The 26622-nt window shown below is 47.6% G+C and overlaps 2 protein-coding genes across 5 annotated transcripts in view; both read left to right on the forward strand.

Annotated features, from left to right (window-relative positions):
- Positions 1 to 1565: 1565 nt before the first annotated feature.
- On the forward strand, positions 1566 to 10516 carry ERMAP (erythroblast membrane associated protein (Scianna blood group)). The gene is made up of 9 exons (XM_060089645.1): positions 1566 to 1650; positions 2394 to 2510; positions 3371 to 3403; positions 4418 to 4450; positions 6248 to 6268; positions 7070 to 7090; positions 7183 to 7209; positions 7317 to 7343; positions 9792 to 10516. Exons 1-9 carry the CDS (start codon positions 1566 to 1568, stop codon positions 10514 to 10516), a joined length of 1089 nt encoding a protein of 362 aa, XP_059945628.1.
- A 3564-nt stretch (positions 10517 to 14080) lies between these two features.
- ZNF691 (zinc finger protein 691) overlaps positions 14081 to 26622 on the forward strand; it is a 77828-nt gene continuing 65286 nt past the window's right edge. For 2 of the 4 annotated variants that reach the window (XR_009531124.1, XR_009531123.1), the window contains exons 1-3: positions 14081 to 14126; positions 18591 to 19724; positions 20322 to 20399. Coding sequence is in view for 1 of the 4 variants with exons in the window: in XM_060089646.1 (XP_059945629.1) it covers positions 18600 to 19457 (858 nt within the window). In the remaining 3 variants the exon portion in view is untranslated. Of the gene's footprint in view, positions 14127 to 18590; positions 20085 to 20321; positions 20400 to 26622 lie in introns of those variants that run through there. The other 2 variants (XR_009531125.1, XM_060089646.1) reach the window with 2 other exon arrangements.

Raw genomic sequence — 26622 nt, forward strand, 5'->3', positions numbered from 1 at the left:
TCTTGTTCACTTTCTGAGTAGCTGTTAACCTGCAGGAAAAGTGGGTGGGATCGAGGCAAAACAAACAAACAAACAAAAACAACAACAAACCCATCCTAACCGTATTCCTAACCTTACAATGTCCTAGTGTTATGTTGTCATTTGCAACATCAGGAGATTAGAGGGGTTGTTATATGCATGCATCATGATTTTAAAACAACAAACAAAGAAAACAACCCTAAAGCAGTGTGCTGTTTGCTGTGAGAAAAACAGAACTGGAAATGTGTTCAAAGCTGGAGTCCATCTTCAGTTTCCCCATCTTGCTTTGACTGCCCCAACTCCTCCAAGCCCCACTTCGCCATCTTCCAAGACCTGCAGAGATCTGGCCTTATGATTTCCATAAAACTCTCCTCTTTTTTTTTTGTCAGTGCCACGCGGCTTGTGGGATCTTAGTTCCCTGACCAGGGATTGAACCCAGCCCCTCTGCAGTGAAAGTGCTAAGTCCTAACCACTGGACTGCCAGGGAATTCCCAAAACCCTCTTCTTTGGAAAGGATTTGAAGTCTTGGAGAGAATGTAAGAGACAGTTTCTCTCTTCCTCGAGTATTTGCATTTGAACTTCAACCCCAGGGGTGGCATGAAAGATTTGTTTCCTGCTCAAGGAATTTCAGACAGTAGCAGGTAGGAGGGGAAAGAGTCGTACAGGAGGGGATCTCTTAGGGTCTCCCTGTGCTTAGTGCACACAGTGACCCACACATCCCAGGGACGATCGTCCTCCTTTAGTTTAGTAATAAGAACAATAGGCATATGTGGCAAGTGCTGTACATGCATCATGTCCTTGAACCCTCACATTTGCCTGTGAAGAAGGTTCCCCATCTATACATTAAGAACTGAAGACCCACAGATGTCAACTTTCCCAGGGACACAGAACTAGTACACGGGTGGAGCTAAGACTTGAACCCAGGTCTTTCTAACTCCAGACCCTGAACTTGTAGGATTAGTGCCTTCATAATGAAATGGAGGAACTTCACTGCCTTGGTTTCTTGTTTCTCAAGAGTCAAACTTGAAAAGCTGTCAGGGAAGAGCTCCAGGCTACATTGTGGGTCCACGATTGGCTTGCAATAGGCACTTCCCAAACCTGACCTGGGACACTAAATGCAAAAAGAAGCCAGTCCTCCCGTGTTTACCTGGCTAGTTCTGGGTATAGGTTCTCATTCTTCTAGACTCCTCCTCCCTGTGCCTTCTAAATCACACTCAGAGTGTCACCCTGCAGTGCTCACTCATGGCATTTATAGACTTAACCATGATGCCAGCCTCTGTGTTGAGCACTTACCTCCTTCAGTCCTCACAATGATTCTGCCAGGAGGCACAGTTATTACACCCGTTTCAAAGATGGAGAAACCGAGTCCCAGAGACTCAGGCCACATGGAGGTAAGCAGCAGAGCTAGGATTCAATACCTGGCCTGTGACTCCAGAGTGTACCCAATGCAGCCCCCATCTCTGCCCTACCTCCTGGGTGGTACCCTTTCTCCCATCAAGCTCGCCAACTCTTTCTGATGTCTCCCTGTGTCTGTCCTCCTAGTCTGGATGAAGATGGCAAGTTCCTCAGGCTCCTGGCTCTCCAGATCCTTCATCACACTCGTCTTCCTCCAGCTGCCTTTGCATGTGTCAGGTGAGAGTTTCTGTACCTCTTTCCCTGCCTGGGACATCTGACAAAAGGGGTTCCAAGAATAAGGAGGCCAGGCCCAAGGCCTTATTTCTTCTTGGGTGCATGTTCCAGAGGGCGGGCCGGGCTTGGCGAGCCTCAGTCTCTCTCTGGGGGTCATGCAGTGCTGAGTGAGAACTCACATCCAGTTTAGGCTCTTTGCCACTTGTCCTAGAGCCTCTCCTGCTGTTATTTTCTTCGTTAGTTCTTCTTTCCGCCCTTCTTTCTCCCCTGTCTAGACGTTCGGCTTGCTGCTGTGACACCAAAGAAATTGTTTTGCCCCTGCTGATAGGGCTCAGGCAAAGAGTTCGCTGACTGCTGTTCTATCTCAGAGTGAAGATTTGAAGGGGGAGCAGATGGGTGCTCATGAGAAAACTATAGCGGTTCCTGAGGAAGCACCTCCAGTTCTCCAAAGTCTCAGGCAGTCTCTGACCATTGAGATTGTGGTTGAGATGCTGAGTTTGACTCATTGTCTTCAGGCAGGACCATTGAAACCAATCCTGAGAGATAAACATCTCCCTTTAAAGTCATTCCTGGGTCATCTGGGGTTTGAGTCGCTGAGAGAAGCAGAGAGCCTCACCAATTTGGCTGGAGGTCTCTCTCAAGGTGATGGAGGCAGTTGGGATGTGCCTGAGTCACCTGCCATTTGAGGTGGGGCCCTTGCCATGGAGAAGCTCTCCGAGGGTGGTCACAGGTGGTTTCTGTTTCAGCCCCATCTCCAGGGAGGTTCTCCTCATCAGCAGTGGCTCTTGCTGTGATCGTGCCTGTCCTGGGGATTTTCATCATGGTGGGCATTTACATCATCTGGAAGCAAAGAAGGTCAAAAGGTAACTCAGTGATAAGGGAGCCCAGGCTGGCAGGAATTGGTACTGAAGCCTCTCTAGGAAAAGGCTGGGAGGAAGCAGACAGAGACCTAACAGTTATCCATAGGTTGTCCGGGAGAACACTGGTAGAGCTGTGTTCTGGGGACCCACATTGAAGAGAGGATCAAAGAAAGTGCAGAAAGCTCCCGGGCAGAGCTGTGAATTAATTAGAAGACTGGCATGATGTCAGTCTTCTAATTAATTAAGAAATCCAGGGCTTCCCTGGTGGTGCAGTGGTTGAGAATCTGCCTGCTAATGCAGGGGACATGGGTTCGAGCCCTGGTCTGGGAAGATCCCGCATGCCGCGGAGCAACTAGGCCCATGAGCCACAACTACTGAGCCTGTGCGTCTGGAGCCTGTGCTCCACAACAAGAGAGGCCACAATAGTGAGAGGCCTGCGCACCGCAATGAAGAGTGGCCCCCGCTTGCCACAACTAGAGAAAGCCCTTGCACAGAAACGAAGACCCAACACAGCAAAATAATAATAATAATAATAATTAATTAATAAACTCCTACCCCCAACATCTTAAAAAACAAAAAAAGAAAGAAATCCAATCATATCCATTGGATAAAACCCTCATTAATATGGTTGCATTTCATGGCTCGCAGGGTTGCCAAGGACCTTGAAAGTCACATAACTGAACACTCCTTTCCCTGTCTGATGGTTTGAAGACCCTCTAATCCTTTCTAATGGTCACACACCCACAGCGACAAGGAGCAAAGTCCTGCTCAGGCAGCTTGTGGTCCCTTGGACAGCTCTGCCTGTTAGAAAAGGCCCTTCCTTAAGCCGAGCTGACATCTCTCTCTCTCTCTCTCCCTTCCAGAGAGGCTTCTCTATGAACACGCAATGGAGGTAGGTGAGTGTCCTGGGTTGGGCAGGTATGTTTCTCTGTTCTGTTCTTTTTTGTGTCCCCAGGGCCCACTAATCTAAATTCCGGACCTGAAGATCCCAGCATCTGCTGGGTGGTGATGGTGGTGGTGGTGTCAAAACCTGTTGTTCCCAGTTTCTGCTGACTCTTCCTTGTAATAGCTTGCCTTCCAGTATGTTTGGTGATTTTGTCTCTGAGCTCACGGCTTGATCTTATCCTGGGGGAGTCATGTAGGTCTAAGGGAGGGGACCCGTTTAGTCATTCAACAAATAATTGATAATTCTCTGCTAAGTGGTGCAGACTATACCAGATGCTGGGGACACAACAGTGAGTGAAAGCGGACACGGTCTTTGCCTTCTTGCAACCTTCTGTCTAGTCAGGGAGGTATACGTGCATTAAATAATTACACAAATAAATGTGTACAGAAGCCACAAAAGGAAGTTCTGAAGGCTGGGAAGACGGTGACTGGGTGGAAGCAACCAAACTTCAGGGATGGCAAAGGAGTTTCCAGATGAGGTTCCCAGTGATGTTTGATCTGGAAGACGGACAGGCATGGGGGAAGAGGGAATAGGACACCACCCACAGCAGAACAGCTTGAGAAAGAAATATGGTGCAAAAGTGAGGGGAAAGGTGGCAGAAGGTGCTGCTGCAGAGTTAGGCGGGGACCAGCATGTGAGGCCTTGCAGATCCCATGAAGGGTTTTCGTCTTTCTCCTCAGAGCTGTGGAGAAGCTGCGAATGGGCTATCCTGACCAGAATTGTGCTTCCAGAAAGCTCTCTCTGGCTGCTCTGTTGAGAGGAGACCAGAGGGAGCAAAACAGAATTTGAGGGCAATTTGGGCCACTATTTCTGGCATCCAAATGAGAGAGATGAGGGCCTGGATCAGGGAGGTGGAGGTGGAGATAGAGGCGGACAGGTTCAAGAGCCCATAAACTCAATAGGAAGCAGGGACCCTCAAGGTAATGTCACAGAATCTCATTTTCTTTTACTTTCCTTCCTCTAGAAAATCTTCTCTCAGACCATGCAAAAGAAAAAGGTAATTATATATAGAGAATAAGGGGTAGGGAACAAATAACATTTTTTCTCCTACATAAATGCTGATGGTTGTTATACATACAATATATATGTGGTGTATGTGTACACACACACACACACCCCACATATATTCTCTGTTAATACCATTGGAATTTATTTTCTAATATCAAGGGGTTATAGGGTTGGTAGCAGTGGCCGAAGGGATGCCTGGGGTCAAAATTCATAGGTTCCTTCATTGGCTTTCCCACCAATAACCTAAAAAGAAGATTCATATACTATTTTAACATATATTAAAATGGTATTATAAGGAGGATCCATACAATCTTTGCATTGAGAGAGGTGGTGTGATACAGTGGAAGGGGCATAGGCTCTGGAGTCAGCAGCACCTGGCTCAGATCTGCCACTTACTGGCTGGGTTAAGTTGCTTTACTGCTCTGAGCTTTGGTTTCCTCATCTGTAAATTGGGGATAATAGATCTCTTCACCAGATTATTTTCAGGATTAAAAGAGACAACTTAAAAAAAAACCCACAAAACTCCTACTACAGTGCCTGAAACCTTTCCCTTATTGCCATTTTATCTTCATTAATTGAATGTTTGCTCTGGGCCACTGAGGGTAAAAGACAGACACCCCAGGTACCAAAAAGCAGGTGGGGCTCTGCCCTTTGAAAGTCTAGCTGGGAAGACAAGTCACTGGCTCAGAAATGGCTCCACCTGCAGTGATTTCGGCATCTCCTACCTTCCCCCCTCACATCTGCTCCAGGCTAGTTAAAGCATGCAGGTGCACACCTCAGGGACACAATGACCGTCATGTCCTAGAAGGGAAGGAACAGTGTGGTGTAGTGGGGAAGGCCTCCAACTAGGAATCAGGCAGACTTGGGTTTGAATCCTGCCTCCTTGGCCACTTACCAGCTGGATAATCTGGATAAATTTCCATGTCCCCTCTGAGCCTCAGACCACCAGTCTGTAAAATGGGAATAATAATTATATGCACCTCATATTGTTGAGTGGATTCAGGGCCTACATCATAAAAACAGGACACACTAAATGGAGGCTGTTGGTAGTGGGAATGGTAAAAATAAACTGTTATCTTGTTAGGGGCCATATCATATTCAGCTTCACTGCCCCAATGCCCAACACCTAACATATGCCCAGCCCTTAGCACAGGGCCTGGCAGTGAACTCAAATGTATAATTTCAACTCTGTGGCAGGGCCAGTGCTAAGGGGAAATGTGGGCAGATGACCCTTCCAGAGAGGCTGCAAGTACTCCCCCAAAGCACAGAAGCATATGCACATGTCCCAGACCTTCTGGGGTCTCCAAATTTGTGTTTCTCCACGTTACTTCAGCGGGGTGGGGGGAGGTTAGTGTAGAGAATAACAGCCCACATCAGTAAGCCAGTGGTAGGCCTTCAGCTAGTTTTACACCATAGATATTATAAACAGTTATAAAAGGGCGGCAAGGCATACACTCATGGACACTCAGTTACAAACATATTGGAAACACTCATATGAACAGCGGAAATGAAACCAGACAGACAAAAGGAAGGGAAGAGGAACCAAAGTCAGGGTAGTCCAGGTCATCTGGAAAGTAGCACCAGCACCGGTGAATTCCCCAGTCTGCCCTTAGGGGGATGTGACTGTATTGGGGGCTGATAGGATTGTCATCTTTCTTTCTGCGGGGGGTGGGGTTTGGGGGCTGGGGGGCATGGGGGGCATGGGGGTGGAGTGATGCAACTTCCTGGGCCCTGGGGATAAAGTGGCAGGATCTGCTCAGTCATGCCTCTTTCTCTGTTTTTTTAGGACGTCTCTATAAAGCCCTCAGTAAGTTCTGCTCCTCATCCGTGCCACAAACCTCCTTCTGCTGACATCTTTGCTTTATGATAAGAGTCTCAGATTCACCTCCTGGGGCAGAAGAGAGGGGGCAAGGATACTTCAAGCATGAGGGTTGGGAATTTCCTGGCTCCCTAAGGCCTCTTATTCCTCAAATATTCTGTGCTCCTCTTTCCTGCACGATTGTTATGTAGCCACTAAATGGGAAATGTTTTAGCAAGAAGAGAGATACCTTCCATAGGTGAAGACATCTGGGAGACACTTGTATCACTCAGGCATGACGTTCCCTTCGGTGGGATCCAAGGTAGATGGATCCTCATTCAACTGAATATGTGGAACAGGGCTTCTCCACCTGTTCATGTATGAGAACCTCTTCATAACAACAAGAACCCCAAATCCTCAGACATGATATGTCTATTTGATTTTACATTGAGAAAACATGCATAAGAAAATCTAATGGAAATTAGTAATAGTTTTAAATGAACTTATATTTTATTCTTCTCCCGCAACGTCTACATACGTTTATGTTGCCATCACTTACATGTGTGAGATGTGTTGTTGATTCAATCTGCAAGCCAGGTTTGGCTCCCATAGGGACTCACTGACCCTCTGCAGTATCTCTGGGGACCCCAGGACCATGGCTGGGAGCCATTGCTGTTGGAAACACTGTCATGGGGAAAGTTCAGGGTATTACTAGTGGGAATCTGCTCTGGGAATGTGGTTGGGATGGGACTGGAGCATCATAGGCCTGTACAAGCCCTCATTCTGATTTGTCAAATTGTTATTCTTTAGAGAAACTCCGGCGTGAACTGAGTAAGTTCCCCTGTTCTTATAACTTCTATACCAACTTATGTTGATTCTATGTTTCCAGTGAAAGCTCACTCCCCTTGTTTCTTCTTTTGTAGAGTTAAAGAGAGCTGCAGCAGACTCAGGTGAGGTGCACTCTCCCTGTCCCCCCACTCTACCTGCCCCCACTCCACCTGCACCAGGAGGTCTCCATTTCTCCATCACTTTAACAATCCCTTTTTCTGTCTTTCAGGCTGGAGAAGGGCCCGGCTACACTTTGGTAAGTTGCACCAGTTTAATGGATCCACATTTCAGAGTCCATTGCCCTGTTCCTTTGGAAGGCAGACTGTAATTAAAAAAAAAAATTTAGGGGCCTCCCTGGTGGCGCAAGTGGTTGAGAGTCCGCCTGCCGATGCAGGGGATACAGGTTCGTGCCCCGGTCTGGGAGGATCCCATATGCCGCGGAGCGGCTGGGCCCGTGAGCCATGGCCGCTGAGCCTGCGCGTCCGGAGCCTGAGCGTCCGGAGCCTGTGCTCCGCAACGGGGGAGGCCACAGCGGTGAGAGGCCCGCATACCGCAAAAAAAAAAAAAAAAAAAAAATTTAGGGGCTTCCCTGGTGGCGCAGTGGTTGAGAGTCCGCCTGCCGATGCAGGGGACACGGGTTTGTGCCCCGGTCCGGGAAGATCCCACATGCCGCGGAGCGGCTGGGCCCATAAACCATGGCCGCTGAGCCTGCGCGTCCGGAGCCTGTGCTCCGCAGTGGGAGGAACCACAACGGTGAGAGGACCGCGTACCGCAAAAAAAAAAAAAAAAAAAAAAATTAAGTCAAATCTGTTTTTCTGCTTATCAAATTTTAAAAATCTTTGATTCAGAAAGTCTCCCTTCTTTTAGAACACTGATAAATATTTGGTTTACTCTTCTTATGGGTTTTCTATGATTTTTGAGATTTTTCTTAAGTTCATTGGTTGCTTGTATTTTATCTTTTTGGCTTGTCTGCACCTGTCCTATTCTGGCTACTTTTCGATTTGTGGGGACTTTTTCTATATTAACTCTTGGTCCTATTTTTCACAAAATATTTTTCTGAGTTTTTCATTTGCATGTTAATTTCCTCATTGTATTTTTTTTTTTTGGATGCATGAGTGTTTTATTTTTCTTTTCCTGTGTAGTCTTTTCTGTGCTTTCAGGTTGGGAAGTCCTTCCTTTCCCGCTGTTGGATAGATAGATAGATAGCCAGTGCTCCTATCTCTTCTTTCTATGCATCTGCCACATCCTTCTTTCTCTGAAGATCAGTTTCCTTGGTGGGTGGTGATTCTCAGAGAAGAGAGTGAGTTGGGCAGATGCCTCAACAATGTAGACTAAGAAAAGTTTTCATAGTTTTATTCAAAAAGACTTGCACATCTCTTTTCAATTGTTTCCTAGTTTGCATGTTTTGCTGCTGTTTGAACGAGACCTGTTATTTTCACTGCTTTGCAGTCCTCCATTTTGCAAGCTGCTCATCCCCCTTCTGTCCACAGGGTCTTCCTTCAGGCAGGAAAAATATAATCCATGAGTTGGCCACTTGAGAAAACACCGGGTCACCTTGGTTGGAATTCTGGGAACATAAATACTTTTCACTCTCACAGTCTGACTCATTCCCACTACTTTGACTGAGTACACATTTCATGTATTTAACTCTCCAAGAAGAGCCTGTTTTCCATACTTGGGGAAGGAGGGAGACTCATTGTGACCCTCATAATCCACAATTTTAAGGAAGAATCCATCTCTCTATTTTAACATTTTTAATTTTATTTATTTTTGGCTGCGTTGGGTCTTTGTTGCTGCATGCAGGCTTTCTCTAGTTGCAGCGAGCAGGGGTTACTCTTCATTGCGGTGTGTGGGCTTCTCATTGTGGTGGCTTCTCTTGTTGTGGAGCACGGGCTCTAGGGCACACAGGCTTCAGTAGTTGTGGCATGCAGCCTCAGTAGTTGTAGCACACAGGCTCAGTAATTGTGGCTTGTGGGTTCTAGAGCGCAGGCTCAGTAGTTGTGGCACACGGGCTTAGCTGCTCCGTGGCATGTGGGATCTTCCTGGACCAGGGATTGAACCATGCCCCCTGCATTGGCAGGCGGATTCTTAACCATTGTGCCACCAGGGAAGTCTCTCTATATTACCATGTTAAAATGATAATTATAAGCAATAATTTTAGCTAAGAAAATGAGCGTCACACACTCACTGTGTGAACAAGGCACTATCTCATGCATTAGCTCATCAAATCTGCACAACAGCTCTCCAGCATATTATTCAGTGCTGCTATTATTCCCACTTTACAGATGAAGAAACTAAGGTTTGGAGATGCATAACAAGCCCAGGGTCACATAACTAGCTTGTGCAGAGCTGGGACTCAAAACATGCTATCTAGCTACAGGGTCTAACATCAAAGCCTGTTTATTATCATGCATTAGATTCCTTTGGACCAGCAAAGACAAAGGCAGTATTTCCTAAGGATTAAGGCAGCTTCACAGATGGGTGAGAAATGTTTCCTCTTTTACTTAGTAGACCACCAGCAGATCTAGGAGACTGGAAGACAGTTTTCTTTAGTTCCAGGACATGTGAAGGTGAGGGCACCATAAACTAAAATGGGCCGATGACAGTGGTTGCAGACCTAGGGATGATTATTCCCTCCAGAGCTATTCAAAGATCCCTTGAGACCTAGCCGTCTCAAACGTCACCTCTCTGTGACTCTCTGCAGTGATGGTGACCCTGGACCCAGACACAGCACATCCCAAACTCATCCTGTCTGAGGACCGCAAGTGTGTGAAGCTTGGAGACACAAGGCAGCCTGTGCCCAACAACCCTCAGCGATTTGACTTCGTAGTCAGTGTCCTGGGCTCTGAGTACTTCACAGCTGGCTGTCACTACTGGGAGGTGTCTGTGGCAGACAAGACCAAATGGGCCCTGGGGGTGTGTAGTGAGTCAGTGAGCAGGAAGGGGAAGGTCACCGCCTCACCCGCCAATGGACACTGGCTTCTGCGACAGAATCGCGGGAATGAGTACGAGGCCCTAACATCCCCGCAGACCTCCTTCCGCCTGAAAGAGCCCCCGCGGTGTGTGGGGATTTTTCTGGACTATGAAGCAGGAATCATTTCCTTCTACAACGTGACCAACCAGTCCCACATCTTTACTTTCACCCACAGTTTCTTTGGCCCCCTTCGCCCTTTCTTTGAACCTTGCCTTCATGATGGAGGGAAGAACGTGGCACCTCTAATCATCTGTTCGAAACTCCAAAAACCGGAAGAATCAACTGTCCCCAAGCCAGAAGAAAAAGGCCTTCCTAATGGAGACGTGGCCCTGCAGGTGGACCCTCTTCTGCTCCCCGCTCAGGCACCAGAGCTCCTCCCACTCACAGATATGATCCTGTCCTGGCCCACTGACATTGGCCCAGCCCTGCAGGGGCTCAAGGTTCCTTCTTTTTAGGGATGAGCCTCATCACCTGCTCCCCGGACCCTCCAGCCCAGTGCCCGGGATTTCAGTCTCTTGGCCTAACCACCTGATTCTGGACCGTCTCTCCTCCTTTCCCCCAGGCCCCTTTGTGGTTTCTCTTGTACCAACTTTTTCCCAGGGCTCAGTTCTAAACCATGTCTTCCTTCTGGGGACTTGAAGTTTGCATTGCCCCGGAAGAATGCTTGAAAACCAAATGATGGGAATTCCCTGGCGGTCCAGTGGTGAGGACTCCGTGCTTTCACTGCTGAGGGCCCAGGTTCAATCCCTGGTTGGGGAACTAAGATCCCACAAGCTGTGTGGTGCGAGCAAAAAAAAAAAAAAAAAAAAAACGGGAGGAAAACCAAATGAACAATCAAGATTAGGTTTAGGTGGTGGTGTTGAATGTGTGTCACTGAGATACAGGGGCTCTTTACTTGAGGGGCTGTTTAAAAGCACTTCATCCTGCCTCATCCTGCACTCAGGCTTGTAGTCATGAAGTTATGATGACCAGTACTGACTTCTTACTTATCCCGTCAAGAACTGCTTTTCTCCTTTTCTCTGTTCAGGCCTCTAGCCCCCATAGCCAGCTTTTTAATAGTAAATATGTTTTGGATCACACACTCTTCCTTCTTTCTTTTGGAATATAGGGCAGAAGGCCAGAGGAATTAAAAAAAAAAAAGCCACCCTTTTCTATTTCCTTGATGCTGTTTACAGCATAGTTTGGTGACATTCAGTGCTAACGTACATGTTTTCAAAGCTAACTTGGTGATAACCAGGTATGGGGACTTTAAATGTGGTAGCCGTAATCCTGAAAAACCTCAGGAGCGCAATCAGGAAGCTGGGAGGTATGGCTTCAAACAGAGCAGATCAGCTGTGTGTGGCCTTGAAAAGGCAGCAGTGGGTTAGGCCATCTGTTGCACTGGCCTTTTTGAATCCCCTCTGGGATTCAGAGAGGCCCAGCTAGAAAAAGTGGCAGTTTTAACCACCAGTGTAGAAGCTTTTGTTCTATAAGACCATAATATTGGAAAACTTGACTATTTGTGAAGCAAACAGCCTCTTAGATCAGAGAGTATAGATCTCACATAGGAAGTTGGTAGACCAGGTGTGAGGATAAAATAATGAACTTGCTTTTTTGGTGTGGGTTTCAGAAAGGACCCTAATCACTCTCAAGCCACACCACATATGTGATCTGACCTCTTTGTGGTGATGTTGGCTATCAGTTTGCAGATGGGTACACAGTTCTGCCCAACAGAAAGTGGCTCTATGTGTCTGTCAGAAATTCTCTTAATGCCTGTATTAAGGTTCTCCAGAGAAAGAGAATATATATTTTATGTGTGTGTATACAGACACACACACACACACACACACACACACACACACACCAGGAAGAATATATAGATTTATTTATTATAAGGAATTTGCTCACACCATTATGGAGGCTGGCAAGTCCCAAGATCTGCAGGGTTAGTCAGCAAGTTGGAGGCCCAGCTGAGCCAATGGTTTAGTTCCCATCCAAGTCTGAAGGCCCAAGACCCAGGAGATCCCATGGTAAAATTCCAGTTTAAAGGCTGACAGGCTTAAGACCCAGGAAAAACCAATATTTCAGTTTGAGTCTAAAGTAGGAAAAACGTTGATAACTCAGCCTGAAGGCTGCCAGGCAGGAAGAATTCTTTCTTACTTGGGGGGTGGTCAGCTATTTGGTTCCATTAGTCCTTCAACTGATTGGATCAGGCCCACCCACATTAGGGAGAGCAATTTGCTTTATTCAATCTACCGATTTAAATGTTAATCTCATCTAAAAACCCCTAAAGAAATACTCAGAATAATGTTTGACCAAATATCTGGGCACACTATGGCCCAGTAAAATTAACTATCACAGCTCCTGAGTGGAATTTTTTGTTTGCTTTTGTACAGTCCTTAAATAAAAGTTTGTTATCCATTGTTTGGCATGCTCTTATTTTCATTGTGAATGAGAAGTTGTGGGGAAAGGCTTTGGGCTGGTAAGAGAAGAGCACATTATGGGATTGGTTTTGAACAGCCTGATTCCACCCATGCAAGCTTTAACCACAGTTAAAAATAAAGCCATGGTTTTACTTCTGCATCTGCCTTCTCAGTAGTTCATTTATATCAGTTTATAAAGTAATAGTGTGTATGGGGTATTTACATTTCACTCATCCATATTAAATTTCAAACATACCTTTGTGAATATCCCAGTCTTAAAACTAATTCACATTATTCACATTGGTTGCACCCAAGGAAACTTACCGGCAGGAAAGAGACATTTATGGAGGCAGAAGCATTACATATGTTAACTCTTTTTTCTTCTTCTTCTTCTTTTTTTGGGGGGGCTACAGTGCACTCCATACAGGCCAGACCAGGGATCGAACCCATGCCTCCTGCTGTTGAAGCATGGAGTCTTAACCACTGGACCAGCAGGGAAGTCCTCGCTCATTTAATCCTTACAATAAGGAAATAATGCTCTAAATGGCTAGGTAGTAGAACTGGGAGTATAAATCTAGCGTATCGAGCTCTGAAGACAATACCGTTTTCTCTTTGCACTGAAATACCTTGAAGATATGAGAGGCGTGTAGAATTTTGGCATACATATTTGATTAGACTTTTTTTTTTTTAAGTTAAACCTGAAAAAAAAATCCTAATCCTGGATATGCCTTAGTGGTCTTGTTGTGTCTGAACTGATGAACAACAGTCAGGTTTAATTAAACAGCACTCAGAAAACACCCTGCGCAGGGGCTTTGGGAAACCGGAGGTGGTTCCTTGGACAGAGAACGTTTAGCTTCTCTGTCAAATGTATTGGATTAGTTGATCTTTGAACTCCCTTCCAGGGGGAGGGACAAATTAGGAGTATGGGATTAACAGATACAAACTAGTATCCAAAAAATAGATAAGCAACAGGGATTTACTGTATCATACGGGGAATTATACACAATATCTTGTAATAACCTATATAATGGAATATAATCTGCAAACAACTACCCCAGATCACTATGCTGTACACCTGAAACTAACACAATATTGTAAATCAACTATACATCAGTATAAATAAATAGACTCCCTTCCAGTTCCACAATCCTTTGGCTTTAAATTACCTCCAGTGAGGCGCGGGACTCTGGCTTTGCGGGAGGTCTACAGGACCATCAAGGGTCGCCAACTCAGAGTAAAGAAGCAGCTCTGAATTCATAACTCCTTGGAGGTCATGTAGGTTAGTTAGCTCTACATATTCTACAACTTCCCAGACCGGTGACCCTGAACGCTGGGCTTTTAACGCCAGAGCGCAGAAGGAAATCCAACGGCCTTAGAGGGAATCCAGTCTCCACCACTAAATTCTAAACTCAAATTTCTTCTCTGCGGCTACTATCTTCCACAGGACTACAACTCCCAGCAGGCCACGCACGAGGCCAAAGGTTACTGGCGGCCCTGCCCGAGTTTCTTGCCTTGTGGCAGCCAGCATAGCCAATAGCAAGGAAGGGCAAACCTCAGGAACCAGTCCTGGAGAGGCAGGGCGGATCCTTTCAGGGTTCCGGTTCCGACTCCTTCCCCCGGCCCCCCGAGGCGGTGCTGTCCCTGACCGTACGGCTGGAGCTAGGTTGGTCGGCGTCGGGCCCGGGGTAGCGGTTGCGGGTGGGCGCGCATGGCGTCGCGGGGAACTCTAAACGTGGCCCCTTCCCTCTCATCGGGCAGTTGGGGCTGTGGCTTTGCTCCCCGGACCCAGTGGGGAGCAAACGGGTCCCTGTGGTCCCTCCGCCCTAACTCCTGACCCCTTCCCCCGGCCTGCACGACCGGGGTGCTGGCCCCAAACCCCTACCTTACCGCCCTTCTGTTGGCCTTTGAGTAGTCCAGCCCCTCTTCCACTGACCATACCTTTGGGGTCAGCTTCTCCTTTTCTCCCACCGCTCCGGCCCCAAGCCCGCCGGCAAGTCTGAACCCAGCTCCTGTGCTCTAGAACGCTCGTGCCCTCAGACTCAGACTCAGACTCAGACTCCGCCCCGCTGCACACGACGCAGCCTCTTGGGCCGGATCCCCTGACCAGTCTCCTCGGACCCTCTGACTCTTTTGGTCCTTCTCTATCTCTCACCCCTTATCCACCTCCCCTGTACAATTCCCAGTTCTTTAACACAGTTTCCCTGATCTTTCCAGGCTCCTCTCTCCCCTTCCTCCCCCGCCAGCTCTCGACTTGATCCTAAAGACCCCGAACTTCGGCCCTTCAGACCGCTTTCCAGCTTGGCCTCGTCCTTCTAACCCAGGCCTTTGGCCTTCAGCATCAGTAATCAACAACCCCACCTTCTTGGCGCTAACTTCTTAGACCTGGCTCCTTTTCCACTGCCTCAGTCCCTTCCACCTTTGGTCCTCCTGTACCTCTGAGCCTCCTGGGAAGACAAGCCCCATGGGCCCCTTTCTCCTCTGAAATCTCTGAAATATAAGAGCCTCTTTACTTTACCTGCCACTGTCTTCTCAGTAGATGGTGGGCTCCCCATCTCGGTAAGTCCCAGTGTTGCTCACCCATCCTGCAAGTCCTAGCTCAAAGACCGCCTTTTCCGTCAAGCTGCTCATCTCTGATCTCTTCAGGGAGATACGCCTGTGTCATCAGAACTACCGTGGCACTGTTCCTTCTTTCCTTTCTTCCTTCCCTCTTTCTCTCCTCTTCCTCCGATACTGGTGTAGTGCTTAAAAGCACTGGCTTTGGAGTGATGGGCATGGCCCCCAGTTCTGCCAGTAACTTGCTGTGTGCCCTTGGGCAAATTACAATTTCCCTGCTTCCACTGGAACTTAACCTTCTACACTGTATGAGTTTCTGGAGTTCATGGCCTATTTCACTGCACTGTACCATAAACTCTTTTAGGGTGGTGACTATAATCGTAAATCTTTTTGCTCTTTTTTGACCCAGCATTCAGCCCTGGGTAGAGACACAGCTTGGTATATTGTGGGTTCTCAGGATAGCAGGATTGGTAGTGAGTGGAGGCCATGTAGCTCATTGCATAAAGACAGATGTTGGAGCCCTAGGTGGGATGGGCAATGGTAGGAAGTAAATTAGATCATATCCATTCACTTGTACTTAAAAAAAGTTTTGAGCACCAGGCCTTGTGCTGGAGAGATTACCAGAATGACCCAGTCCCTGCCCTCAAGTTGCTTATAAACTGGTAGTGGAAATAGACATGTAAACAGATAATTGCAAATCACTGTAAAAGCAAGTACAAGATTCTGTGGGTGCATAAAGGAGGAAGTGGGCAGGAATTAGGAGATTGCTAAGGAATAGTGGGTGAGAATAGACACAAGTAGGCATGAAATGGGTTCTGGAGACAGGCCCGGCCTTCATTCAGTTCATTCAGCAAATATTTATTAAGGATCTACTAGGTATGACTGCCACTGCTGTAGGAGTTGGGGTTATATTAATGAATAAAGCAAAGAACCTGGCCGTCATGGGACTTATGTTTTGCAGGGGGAGGCCGATACTAAATAATAGACATAAAAAACAGATTGGAGTTGAGAAGTGCTGTGGGGCAGGGGGGACTGAGTGAAGGGGAAGGGGTCGTAATTTTTAAATTTATTTTTTTGGAGGGGTTGTAATTTTTAAAAGGATGGTCAGGAGACAGTGAATAAGTATCGGAATAAATTGTTTCTGATTTTTTTTTTTGCATTTTTGAAAGTGAAGCAAGCCTATTATTTTTCACATCACTTATCTAGATTCTTGAAAAAGCACTCTCTAATGGAGATTGGTAAATTATACTTCACCTCTTGTTTTTTTTTTTTAATAGATCTTTATTGGAGTATAATTGCTTCACAATGCTGTGTTAGTTTCTGCTGTACACCGAAGTGAATCAGCCATATGCATACATATGTCCTCATATCCCCTCCCTCTTGAGCCTCCCTCCCACCCATCTAGGTCATCGCAAAGCACCGAGCTGATCTCCCTGTGCTATGCAGCTGCTTCCCACTAGCTAACTATTTTCCATTTGGTAGTGTATATATATCAAAGCTACTCTCACTTCACCCCAGCTTCGCCCTCCCATCCCGTGTCCTCAAGTCCATTCTCTATGTCTACATCTTTATCCCTGCCCTGCTTTTAAATAAAGTTTTATGAAAACAGACACACCCAATCACTTACAGATTTTCTATGGCTGCTTTTATGATACAATGGCAGAGTTGAGTAGCTGCAACAGAGATCCTATGGCCCCCCAAATTTACTAAACATATACTCTGGTCCTTTACAGAAAGTTTGCTGACCCTCCCACTCCTTAAAGATTTAAGGTACTGTACGTATTTCACATTTTAGATTATATGTACTGTACCTTTTTTTTTTTTTTTTTTTTTGTGGTATGCGAGCTTCTCACTGTTGTGGCCTCTCCCGTTGCGGAGCACAGGCTCCGGACGCGCAGGCTCAGCGGCCATGGCTCATGGGCCGAGCCGCTCCGTGGCATGTGGGATCCTCCCAGACCGGGGCACGAACCCATGTCCCCTGCATCAGCAGGCGGACTGTCAACCACTGCGCCACCAGGGAAGCCCCGACTGTACCATTTTTTAATTGAGTTTTTTTCTTTCCTAACAAGATCATGTAAGGGATCTTTTTCATTCTTGCCTTCTTCACAGGGCTAGCATGTAGCATCTTCAACAACTGTAGTAGCAGCTGTCATGTACTGAATGACCAGTACTGCCACACTTTACACTGAGCATATTACAGGCACTTTCTCTAACAAAGTCCTGCTGTGTCTGTTGGTATCACAATTTTAGTGATGTGGAAGTTGAGGCTCAGAGTGGTTGAGTAATTTGCGGAGTTGTAAAGACAGTCTGTGTCACTATAGGGATCCAACCCTAACTTTAGTCAGTGTCCCTTCCATTACCGGACCCCACCTGGAGCAATTATGAAGCTTTCATTTTCTATCATCAATGCCCCATCATAGTCTGTGCTTCCCTCCCTCATCCCTTTGTTCATGTCACTCTGTACAGTATCTCCACCAGCCCACTCTGCCTTTTGAAATGCTGTTATTTCTTCAAGGTTCAGAGGAAATACCACTCTCCTCTTATCAGTACTTTCTTCCCCTCATTCCCTGTCCTTGGCTGTCAGAACTCAAAGGAGTCTGTGCAGCTTAGCAAGCATTTGCTGATGTTTGCATAAGTAGGCCCTGTGTTGGGCACTGTGTGTGGGAGGGGGGCAGGGAATGTGTGTCTGGGAGACTGTGTGTGGTGTGTGAGTATAGCTGGATGTGTGTATGGTGTGTAATTGTATGGCCTCCAATGTGGCTCTGTGTGGGAGGGGTGTGTGTGGTATGTACGTGTGTGACTGTGTATGTGTGACTGCGTGATATGTATGTGTGTTGTGAGTGTGGCTGAGTGTGTTTGGTACGTGAGTATGGCTGTGTGTGGTGTGAGTCTATGTGTGAGACTATCTGTGTATGCACTGCTGTGTGTGGTGTTTGAGTGGAAGTGGGTACTGACCAATCAGAACAGACACAGCCCAGGCCCTCAGTGGGTCTTGGAGGACCCAGATGTTGAGCCTTTATTTGCTAGACTATGGTGAGGTCTGGGGAAGGGAAGGAGTGCACACTTAAGAGGATTCAGAGCTGGGCCTTGTAAACGAGTAGGAGAGCCTCAAGAATTAGAGATTCTGTTATCTTCATTTTGAAAGCAGGCAAGTAGGTGGATACTTTTAAGGAAGGCTTTTCAAAAAAGATTTAACTTAACAGTTAGGCAGAAAAATTGAACTCATCCCCAAATGGAAGCTCCTTTACTTGTAGGTGAATTAGAGTCTAGACTGTCATTGTTTAGTGGTATTAAGAAAAGTGACCTTATGCAAATCATACAGATATCTTTTGGGGGTGGACAAAGCTGGGGCCTTCTTTTTGCTCTGGTGGGTAGCTTTAAATATCTGTGGAAGTTTGTCACTTGAAAGTAAGTAAAGGCATTCTATCCAAGTATTCCAGTTAATTGAGGTTATTTCTCACGGATGGTTCCATAGGGATGGTGTATATCCACCCCTTCCACCAGGACGAAAGATCCCCTGGGGTCTGGCCTGACCCAAGGAATAAAGGTGTTGGCCATTTGTGTTCCTTCTCAGGGTCCAGAGATGGGCAGTGAGAAGGAGCAGAGCCCAGAACAGCACCTGCCCGAGGACGGGGAACGGGGTCATAAGCCACGGAGAGTGGACGACTCGGAGGGTCCTTGGATCCCAGGTGGGGAGAAAGAGCGTGGGCAAGCAAGCCTGTCGGAGGGGCCACAAGGGCTCTATCCAGAGAAGCCACCGCAGGACGTCCCTGTCCCCGCTGGAGAGCCAGAGGACCTCTCTGCTCATCCGAGGCCCGAGGCTGATGAGAAGCCCTTTATCTGTGCCCAGTGTGGCAAAACCTTCAATAACACCTCCAACCTGAGAACACACCAGCGGATCCACACAGGCGAGAAACCCTACAAGTGTTCTGAGTGTGGCAAGAGCTTCTCGAGAAGCTCCAACCGCATCCGGCACGAGCGCATCCACCTGGAGGAGAAGCACTTTAAGTGTCCCAACTGCGAGGAGAGCTTCCGCCGGCACTCGGACCTCACCACGCACCAGCAGGATCACCTGGGCAGGCAGCCCTTCCGCTGCGACATCTGCGGCAAGAGCTTCAGCCAGAGCTCGGCGCTGGCCGTGCACTACCGGACCCACCTGGAGCCGGCGCCCTACATCTGCTGCGAGTGCGGGAAGAGCTTCAGCAACAGCTCCAGCTTCGGCGTGCACCACCGCACCCACACGGGCGAGCGGCCCTATGAGTGCGCCGAGTGCGGGCGGACCTTCAGCGACATCTCCAACTTTGGGGCGCACCAGAGGACCCACAGGGGCGAGAAGCCCTACCGGTGCACGCTGTGCGGGAAGCACTTCTCCCGCAGCTCCAATCTCATCCGCCACCAGAAAACTCACCGGGGAGAGCAGGCTGGGAAAGATTCCAGCTGAAGAGGGCGAGGAAGAGAGAGAGCAGAGCGTGGGACCCCAACCTAGTGCAGAAAGATCTTTAGGATCTCCTGCTGCCCCCTTGACCTCAAGCCCTTCCCCCCACTTTGGAGAATGGTTTTCTGTTGCCTCTGAAGCCAGGATCTCCAGGAAGTCCTGAGAAGGGACTCTGAGTAAAAATCTTCACTTCTTTTCCAGGCCGATTTCTTGTGGTAGAAAGTCAGAGGACCCCGTCTTGGCCTCACCTCCTTGGGGTGAAAGAGAAATAAGGTAGGCTTAGGACATGCTCATATCATTTGGGCAACCGTCCCCTGGCCTTTGAGGAAGTACCTGTGAGGTGGACATCACTGTCTGGAGGTCCTTTGTATAGTATGTGGACCGCTTAGGGCACACTGCAGTGGTCCACTCGTTCCCACCTGCTGTGCCTCAGGTGGGCTGGGAGGAGCAGGGGAGAAAGGGGCCCCCGCGGCCCAGAGAAGAGGTCTGAGGTCCTACTTTCGGAATGAAAGGGAAGCCCTCAAGGAGCCATGATCCAGGGACCCTCACACTCCCTCCTGTTTGTGACTTGTCACCCCCGCCCCAACGCGCATCTGTTTCCCCAGGGTTAGCAGTAAAACCCTTTAATGAAAAGGACCCGTGTACTTATTTGGGGGCATCGAAGAAGTGGGGAGGTGGTTGCACCACAGCCACTCTGGAAGGGAGTTGAATTCCAAGAAAGAATGGGTGGCTGCTCTGAAAAGCAAAAGGAAGCAGCTGACTCTGAGGTCTGTGAGGAGGAAGGGGAAAGGGAAGGAAGTAATATTAACTGAGCATCCACTCGATGCCCTGGATTCTGCAGGTCACTTTCACATTCTTTATCTCATTCAGTTGTCGCAGCAACCGCAAGGGAGTAAGATGAGACAAGTGAGAAAAGGTGAAGTCACTCGCTGTGAAGTCGCACAGCAGGTATGTGGCGGAGCCAGAGTTCAGACCTGGGCCTCCCTTGATTCTGAGCTGATGCTCTTTCACTGCATTCACCTTGCTGGCTTCTGAAGGAGGAGCCACTTAGGGGGCTGGCCTGGGACCAAGTGATTCCCTGTAAGTGGGAGTTAGCGTGGCCTCTTGATACAGCCCTGGACCCTTTGCCCTGTGGGATGTCAGTGCCAAGCATGAGAACCTTTTCAACTTTAGATTGATTATTGATTGACACTTAGTCGGTGCCTAGGAAAAATGACAGTGACAGGGAATAGGGGGTGAAGGGTGGGACCAGATGAACCTAAGGTCTGCCCTTAGTAGCAGTAGTTCAATTCCTAACTGAACTACTTGTTAGGGATATAGCTTGTTAGGGATCAGGCCTGGCTTTCTGCCCTTCTGAAGGCTCCACATGGCAGTTTTCAGTGTTTTCCGCATGGAGCTTTAGTGTTCATCCAAATTGCCTCCAACAAATACAAAAGACCCCTCTCTATCTCTCTTGCCAATCTGGAGCCCTGCTCTTCCAGAGTGAGGGGCCCTCCTCATTTGTAGCCAGTTGGCAGAATGTGACTCTAGCACTGCTGATGACCTGACCTGTCGCACGGGGTCTTGCCGCCTACCCAGGAAGGGATATGCCAGTCATCATCCTATTCTCACAACAACCCTGTGAAGAGTTACCCACATTTGACAGATGGAGAAACAGGCTTACATGGCAAGTCAGTGGCAGGGTCAGGAACCTAACCTACTTCCACCCAAACCCAAAGCCTGTATTTTTTCTAACCATAAAAGACGACTTCCCAAACAATTTCCTGACATTTTGTAGGATCCTTTTCAGTTTACGAAGCTGATCCAGTTTATTTCATATACATTTTCCTGCTCCTTGAAAATCTCCATACAAAATATTTTAAACATATAGCCACCCAACTTGCATGTAGGAATTGCTCCCTTATAATAGAAGTTGCCAGGGACTTCCCTGGAGGTCCAGTGGTTAAGACTCCATGCTTCCACTGCAGGGGGCACAGGTTCGATCCCTGGTTGAAGAACTAAGATCCCGCATGCCATGTTGCCAAAATAAATAAATAAATAAAACTTTGAAAAGAAGTTGCCATCTGACACCTACTGAATGCCAGTTATTATACACCATTATTTCTGATCTCCATGACTTGTCTGCAAAGTAGTAGTATCCCCATTGTCAAGATAAGGAAATTCTGAGGGGTTAAATGGCCTGACCTAATGGCTGAGCTGGGATTCCAATCAGGTGTGTCTGATTCCAAGGGCAGCTCTTCATTTTGCTCATTACCAAGCTAGGTCTGCTGTTCTCCTCTCAGTCTGGGGAGCTTGGTAATCCTTCCAGACCCAGAGCCTTAGTGACAACTGCTGTGATTCTTTCGGAGTCTGCTGCCAGTGAGGCCCAGGACCTGCTTTGATCTTGGGACATAACTTGCTGGCCGATCTCATTTGCCCTTTTTTGACCAAGTTCATAGGCTAGGTTTTCTGTGTTGGTCCAGGCTATTGAGTCCCGACTAGTCCATTTATTCACTCTCTGACTTCCTTTTTTGCTAGCTTCCTTTATTTTCTCCTTCATTCCCTTTTCCTCTTCCCTTTCTCCTCCCTTTCCTCTCCCCTTCTTTCTTCCCTCCCCACTTCCTTCCTCTCTGTCTTCCTCCTAGTTACTAGGAATACTGACAGTGAAGATGTGGCTCCTGTGTTCTCTGATGTGGGGTGGCTGTCAGGTTTCAACAGCAGGCAAACCTAGAAGGGTGGGGCCCTCATCAACTCCCGGCACTTGATCCTGGTGTGGTGACCACCCGCAGGCTCCCTGCCCCTGGCCTGAATTCACATGAAGCCCTTTCCCTCCCATCAACCTTATGGCCTTCATGCAATTCAGTTCCATCCACCAACATTTATCAAGCGGCTATTATGTGTCAGGAAGCAGGGGGTTCTCCCCGCCTCAACTAAGGGAGTTTTAACTGGATGCCCGACAGGGTCCAGAACAGGGAAGGGAGGTTGGGGGTAGGCAGGGAGAAGGGAAAAGCTGTGCACACTTAGCCTATGTTCAGGCCCTCTTTCTTTCCTCAGCACTGGAGGAACTTGACCCCTGAACTCTCTCCCCCGTGATAGGAAAGGTACAAGGGACATCAGTACAGCCATAGGCAGAGCCCCTGGACCCCAACTTCTGTTGGAACAGGCAGTCATGCCTGGTCTCTTTCTGCTCTGAAAGTTCTGGGTTCCTTCTGCTATGAGATCCCAGATGAAAGGAGAGACCCACGTGCACCTTTACCCACAGGCCTTGCTGCCTACCATCCACTACTCACTCCTTGGAATCAAGGCATTTCCCCAGAGTCTCTAGTCAACAGGGAGACATTAACCCATTACTGTCTGGGTAACATAACTTCTTTCCCATTCACTATCACAATACAGTAGTGCAGGCAAATTACAGGATTGCTTTTGTCAGAGCCTGGAAGAGAGGCCTGGAGCCAATCCTACACACATCTGGGTGTTGGAAAATAGTGATTATAACAGCATTTACTATTGGGCCTAATTTCTAAATCTTCACAATTCTGCAAGGTAATTATTGTTTCCATTTTGCAGATGATGAAATTGAGGTTCAGTTAGATCAAGTGACTTGCTCATTTAAGGTCACATGGCTACTAGGCGGCTCACCTGGGATTGTAACCAACCCAGGCCTCATACTGATGCCTTCTTAATGGCCGTATGGTCGTTAAGCCTTGCTCCCTGGAGCCCCGCTCCCTGTCAGTTCCCGCCACCCCTTAGAGTGGCCCCATCCCAGAAGGAGGTAGTTCTGTCACATCTCTCTCATGGTTGTTTGGCTGGGCCTAGGAGTTGATGCTCCTGGGAAAGGTGGGCTGTACAGAGCCAAGGCAAAGCTGCTGAGGGTAAGGTCTGCTGGGGAGAAGTCTGGACAAGGACAGAGGGATCAGCTGGAGCCCCGTGAAGCGCCTTCTTGTTCTCCCTCTCCATAGGGCATCTCCAGGGCAGTGCAGTGTCCTGCTCTTGTCCCCAGGGTGTTTCGGGACCTGAGGACAAGCGGGGGCTTGCTCTTCTTTCTCCTCATCTGACTGAGAAGCTGCAGGACTTTCTCTTCCCCCTGCTCTAGGACACTGTCCAGGGCCTCAGCCTACTGGCCTGAGGCTCCCACCCTGGGTTTAATTTCCACCAATAATGCTCTCAAGTCCTGGGTTGCGACACCAGACCAGGGTACAGCCCACAGAGCTCCTTCACCTGCAGTAGCGGGCTAGTGACAGGTGGAAGAAGGGGGAGCCTCTCGGTCCCAGGTAGCTGTCCCCCTTGTAGGGGGTGAAAAATAACTGTCCCTTTACCCTTCAGAGTTCTTGGCTGAGACCCCTGTAACAAGAGACAGATTAACAAGAGAAAAACAAGGTTATTCATGTGTATACCTCACGTATACCTGGGAGACACCCAGGGAAAATGAGCTAACTTGCCCAGGTGGCCTAAACCATCTTTAGCCAAATATGAAATAAAGAAAGGTGAGGGCGGGAGAGGAAGCCAGTTATGGGAAGTTACCAGGAAAAGCAGGGTAAACAAAGGTAAAGGTTTGTTATGCAGATTAAGTCTCTGCCTTCTCCATTGGTAACATTCTCTTATGATTTAGTCATCTCCTTCAAGTGCAGCGAGGTAGACACCCTTAACAAATGGAGATTTCCTTTATAAGTATAAATTTCCCTCTCAAAAAAGTAATTTCTACTCTGTTTTCCCAAGTTTCTCCCTTTGAGTGCAGGAGATTGGCACTGAAACCCAGAGTTCCAAGGCAGGATGATAGGTGTCATTACAGTTGTGCCCTGGGGGCTGTGGGAGCCCCGGAGAGGGCCCTAACCTGGCCTGTACTAGTCATTGGGCCCCAAAAGTGAGTAAGACACAGTCCTTCCTGCAAGGAACTCGGAGGAAGAGAAACTCCCTTCTGAACAAGGTGTTGGGGGAACACAGGTGGGATGGCTAACTCTGCAGGGGAGGAGAAGGCTGAGAGAGGGATTGAATTTGGTCTTGGAGAATGAGTAAGTGTTTACTAGGTAAAAAGAAGAGGAAGTCTATTTCCGATGGAAGGGAAGCCTTAGTGTTTTAGGGAACGGTGAAACATTTGAGGTAGTGAAGATTGTCCCGTGTGAGGAGGAGATGAGGCTTGTTAGGTAGTTGGAGGCCAAGTCATGAAGGGTGTTGGATGCCAGGATAAAGAATTTCAGATTGTGGACAGTAGAGAATTTTAAAGCCGAGGGATGGCATGATTGCATTCACCCTCTAGGAAGAACACCAGGCTAGTGTGGAGTATGAACCAAAGGGGGCAAGTAAGTCGGGAACGTGTATATAGAAGCCAGGTGCCAGCTGGGGCCTCCCAACCCACAGAGAGCTCTCTGATTGCCTCAGAGCCTTGCCAAAGCCACAGCACGGGAGAGTCTAAACCCGCCACAATTTCTGCAGATTCCTGGCCCTTATGCTCTCACGGTCTCTTGCCTGAGGTTCCTGTGGTCTGTGCAGTCCTCTGTGTTGACAAAAAGTTAATCAGTCGATCTAAGAAAGAAATGGAAAATTTTATTAGAGCCAAACTGGGTATTATGACCCGGGAACAGCCTCTCAGAAAGCTCTGGGAACTGTTCCACCCGTTAGAGGTCAAAGCTCAGTTATATATAAGTTTCTGGGACAGAGGACTGTGTATTAAGTGACGTATTGTTGACAGTTTACACAATCCAGATCTACGTGTACAAAGCAAGTAGTGGGTCATGGGTCTTCATGGGCCCTTACAAGATTAAGAAGGAAGGTTATCTCCCAAGGAGTTATGACCCTTGATGAGATTAAGAAGGAATGTTACCTCCTAATGAGGTCTGGTTAGTGCAGGTGCACAACACACACTAAAGGGGAGGGAGGAGGAAAAAAGAAAAATGTTATTTTAATTTTTCTTGTCTTACCATAAAATATGAATTTTATTTTATCATCTGTTTTGTCCCCATTTGCCTTATCACAGAACTAAGCACCTTCATGGGTTCCCTGAGAAGTTCTGTCATACCAAGCATTTTGTGCATTTAGAATCCCTTGAAGAAATTGGGAATCTTGGGGAGAGGTCACATCATGGTGTGTGACTAACTTGCTCTTCTTTTTTTATTTTAAAAAAATTTATTTATTTATTTTGGCTGTGCTGGGTCTTCGTTGCGGCATGCGCAGGCATGAGAACTCATAGTTGCGACATACAGACTCGTAGTTGCAGCATGCAGGATCTAGTTCCCTGACCAGGGATTGAACCCGGGTCCCATGCATTGGGAGTCCAGAGTCTTACCCACTGGACCACAAGGGAAGTCCCTGCTCTTCTTTCTTCCCATTGCTGTCCTTACCCCTTCTCCTCCAGATTGCCATGGAAATTCCAGGTTGTTTTACTCTATTATAAAAAGCTGTTTAGCTTTCCTCAGCCTCTGATACTAATTTGTATACAAAAACACATCAAGGGGCTCAGCAGAACAAGGTCTCACCACTTAACGGTGGTACACCCACCCCAAAAAAAGCAGCTGTAGAAAACCCAAACAAATAAATACCCTTGAAGATTTGCAAAGCATGTAAACATATTAAAGTTCAAGACAGTAGTGTGAGCACAAGTGATTGTTTCCCCTTCCTTTTGAGACCTTCATTAAAATGACAGAATAGGAATATAAACACATAACAGCAAAGAGAATGGCAGGGAAGAGGGGTGGCAAGTGTAGAGACTTCAACAAATTTCTAGAAGTAAATGACAGTACACTGGTTGCTCAACAGAGTGGAGGAAGCCATAGCCCGGAAGGTAGGCAATGGGAGTGAGAGCCAGTCTTCCTGGCAAGATTCCAGAGAGGCTCTGAACTCATAACCAGCAAGTGCTGAGACAGACATGAAAAGTGGACCTAAAAACAAGGGCATTTGTAGAAGGTCTGTCTATGCAGAAGCTTGTACCAGTCACCCCCTAACCCCTTTACCTTCAAAATGGAGAGTGATTGGCACTTACTTCCAGACAAGCAAAACACACATACACACACACACAGCAAAACCAAGAAGGCTCATTCTATAGAAATACAGTAAGTCCCCAGGAGAAATCTAGGGTGTTTAATGTGTTGACAGCCCAGAATAAAACTTTTGTTATTGTGACATTTATAAACCCTCCCCCCACCCTTTCCCCCAACAATCACCCACACACTCACCCTACAGTAATGCCTGCCAGAAAACC

This window comes from Mesoplodon densirostris, chromosome 2 (genome assembly GCF_025265405.1).
Source record: "Mesoplodon densirostris isolate mMesDen1 chromosome 2, mMesDen1 primary haplotype, whole genome shotgun sequence".
Classification (NCBI taxonomy): Eukaryota; Metazoa; Chordata; class Mammalia; order Artiodactyla; family Ziphiidae; genus Mesoplodon; species Mesoplodon densirostris.

Excerpts from the sequence above, each read along its gene's own strand:
- ERMAP (XM_060089645.1), top strand. The coding sequence starts at position 1,566 with ATGAAGATGGCAAGTTCCTCAGGCTCCTGGCTCTCCAGATCCTTCATC. Across the intron at positions 2,511-3,370 it reads GAAGCAAAGAAGGTCAAAAG|AGAGGCTTCTCTATGAACAC; the intron begins GTAACTCAGTGA and ends TCTCCCTTCCAG. Across the intron at positions 7,344-9,791 it reads AAGGGCCCGGCTACACTTTG|TGATGGTGACCCTGGACCCA; the intron begins GTAAGTTGCACC and ends GACTCTCTGCAG.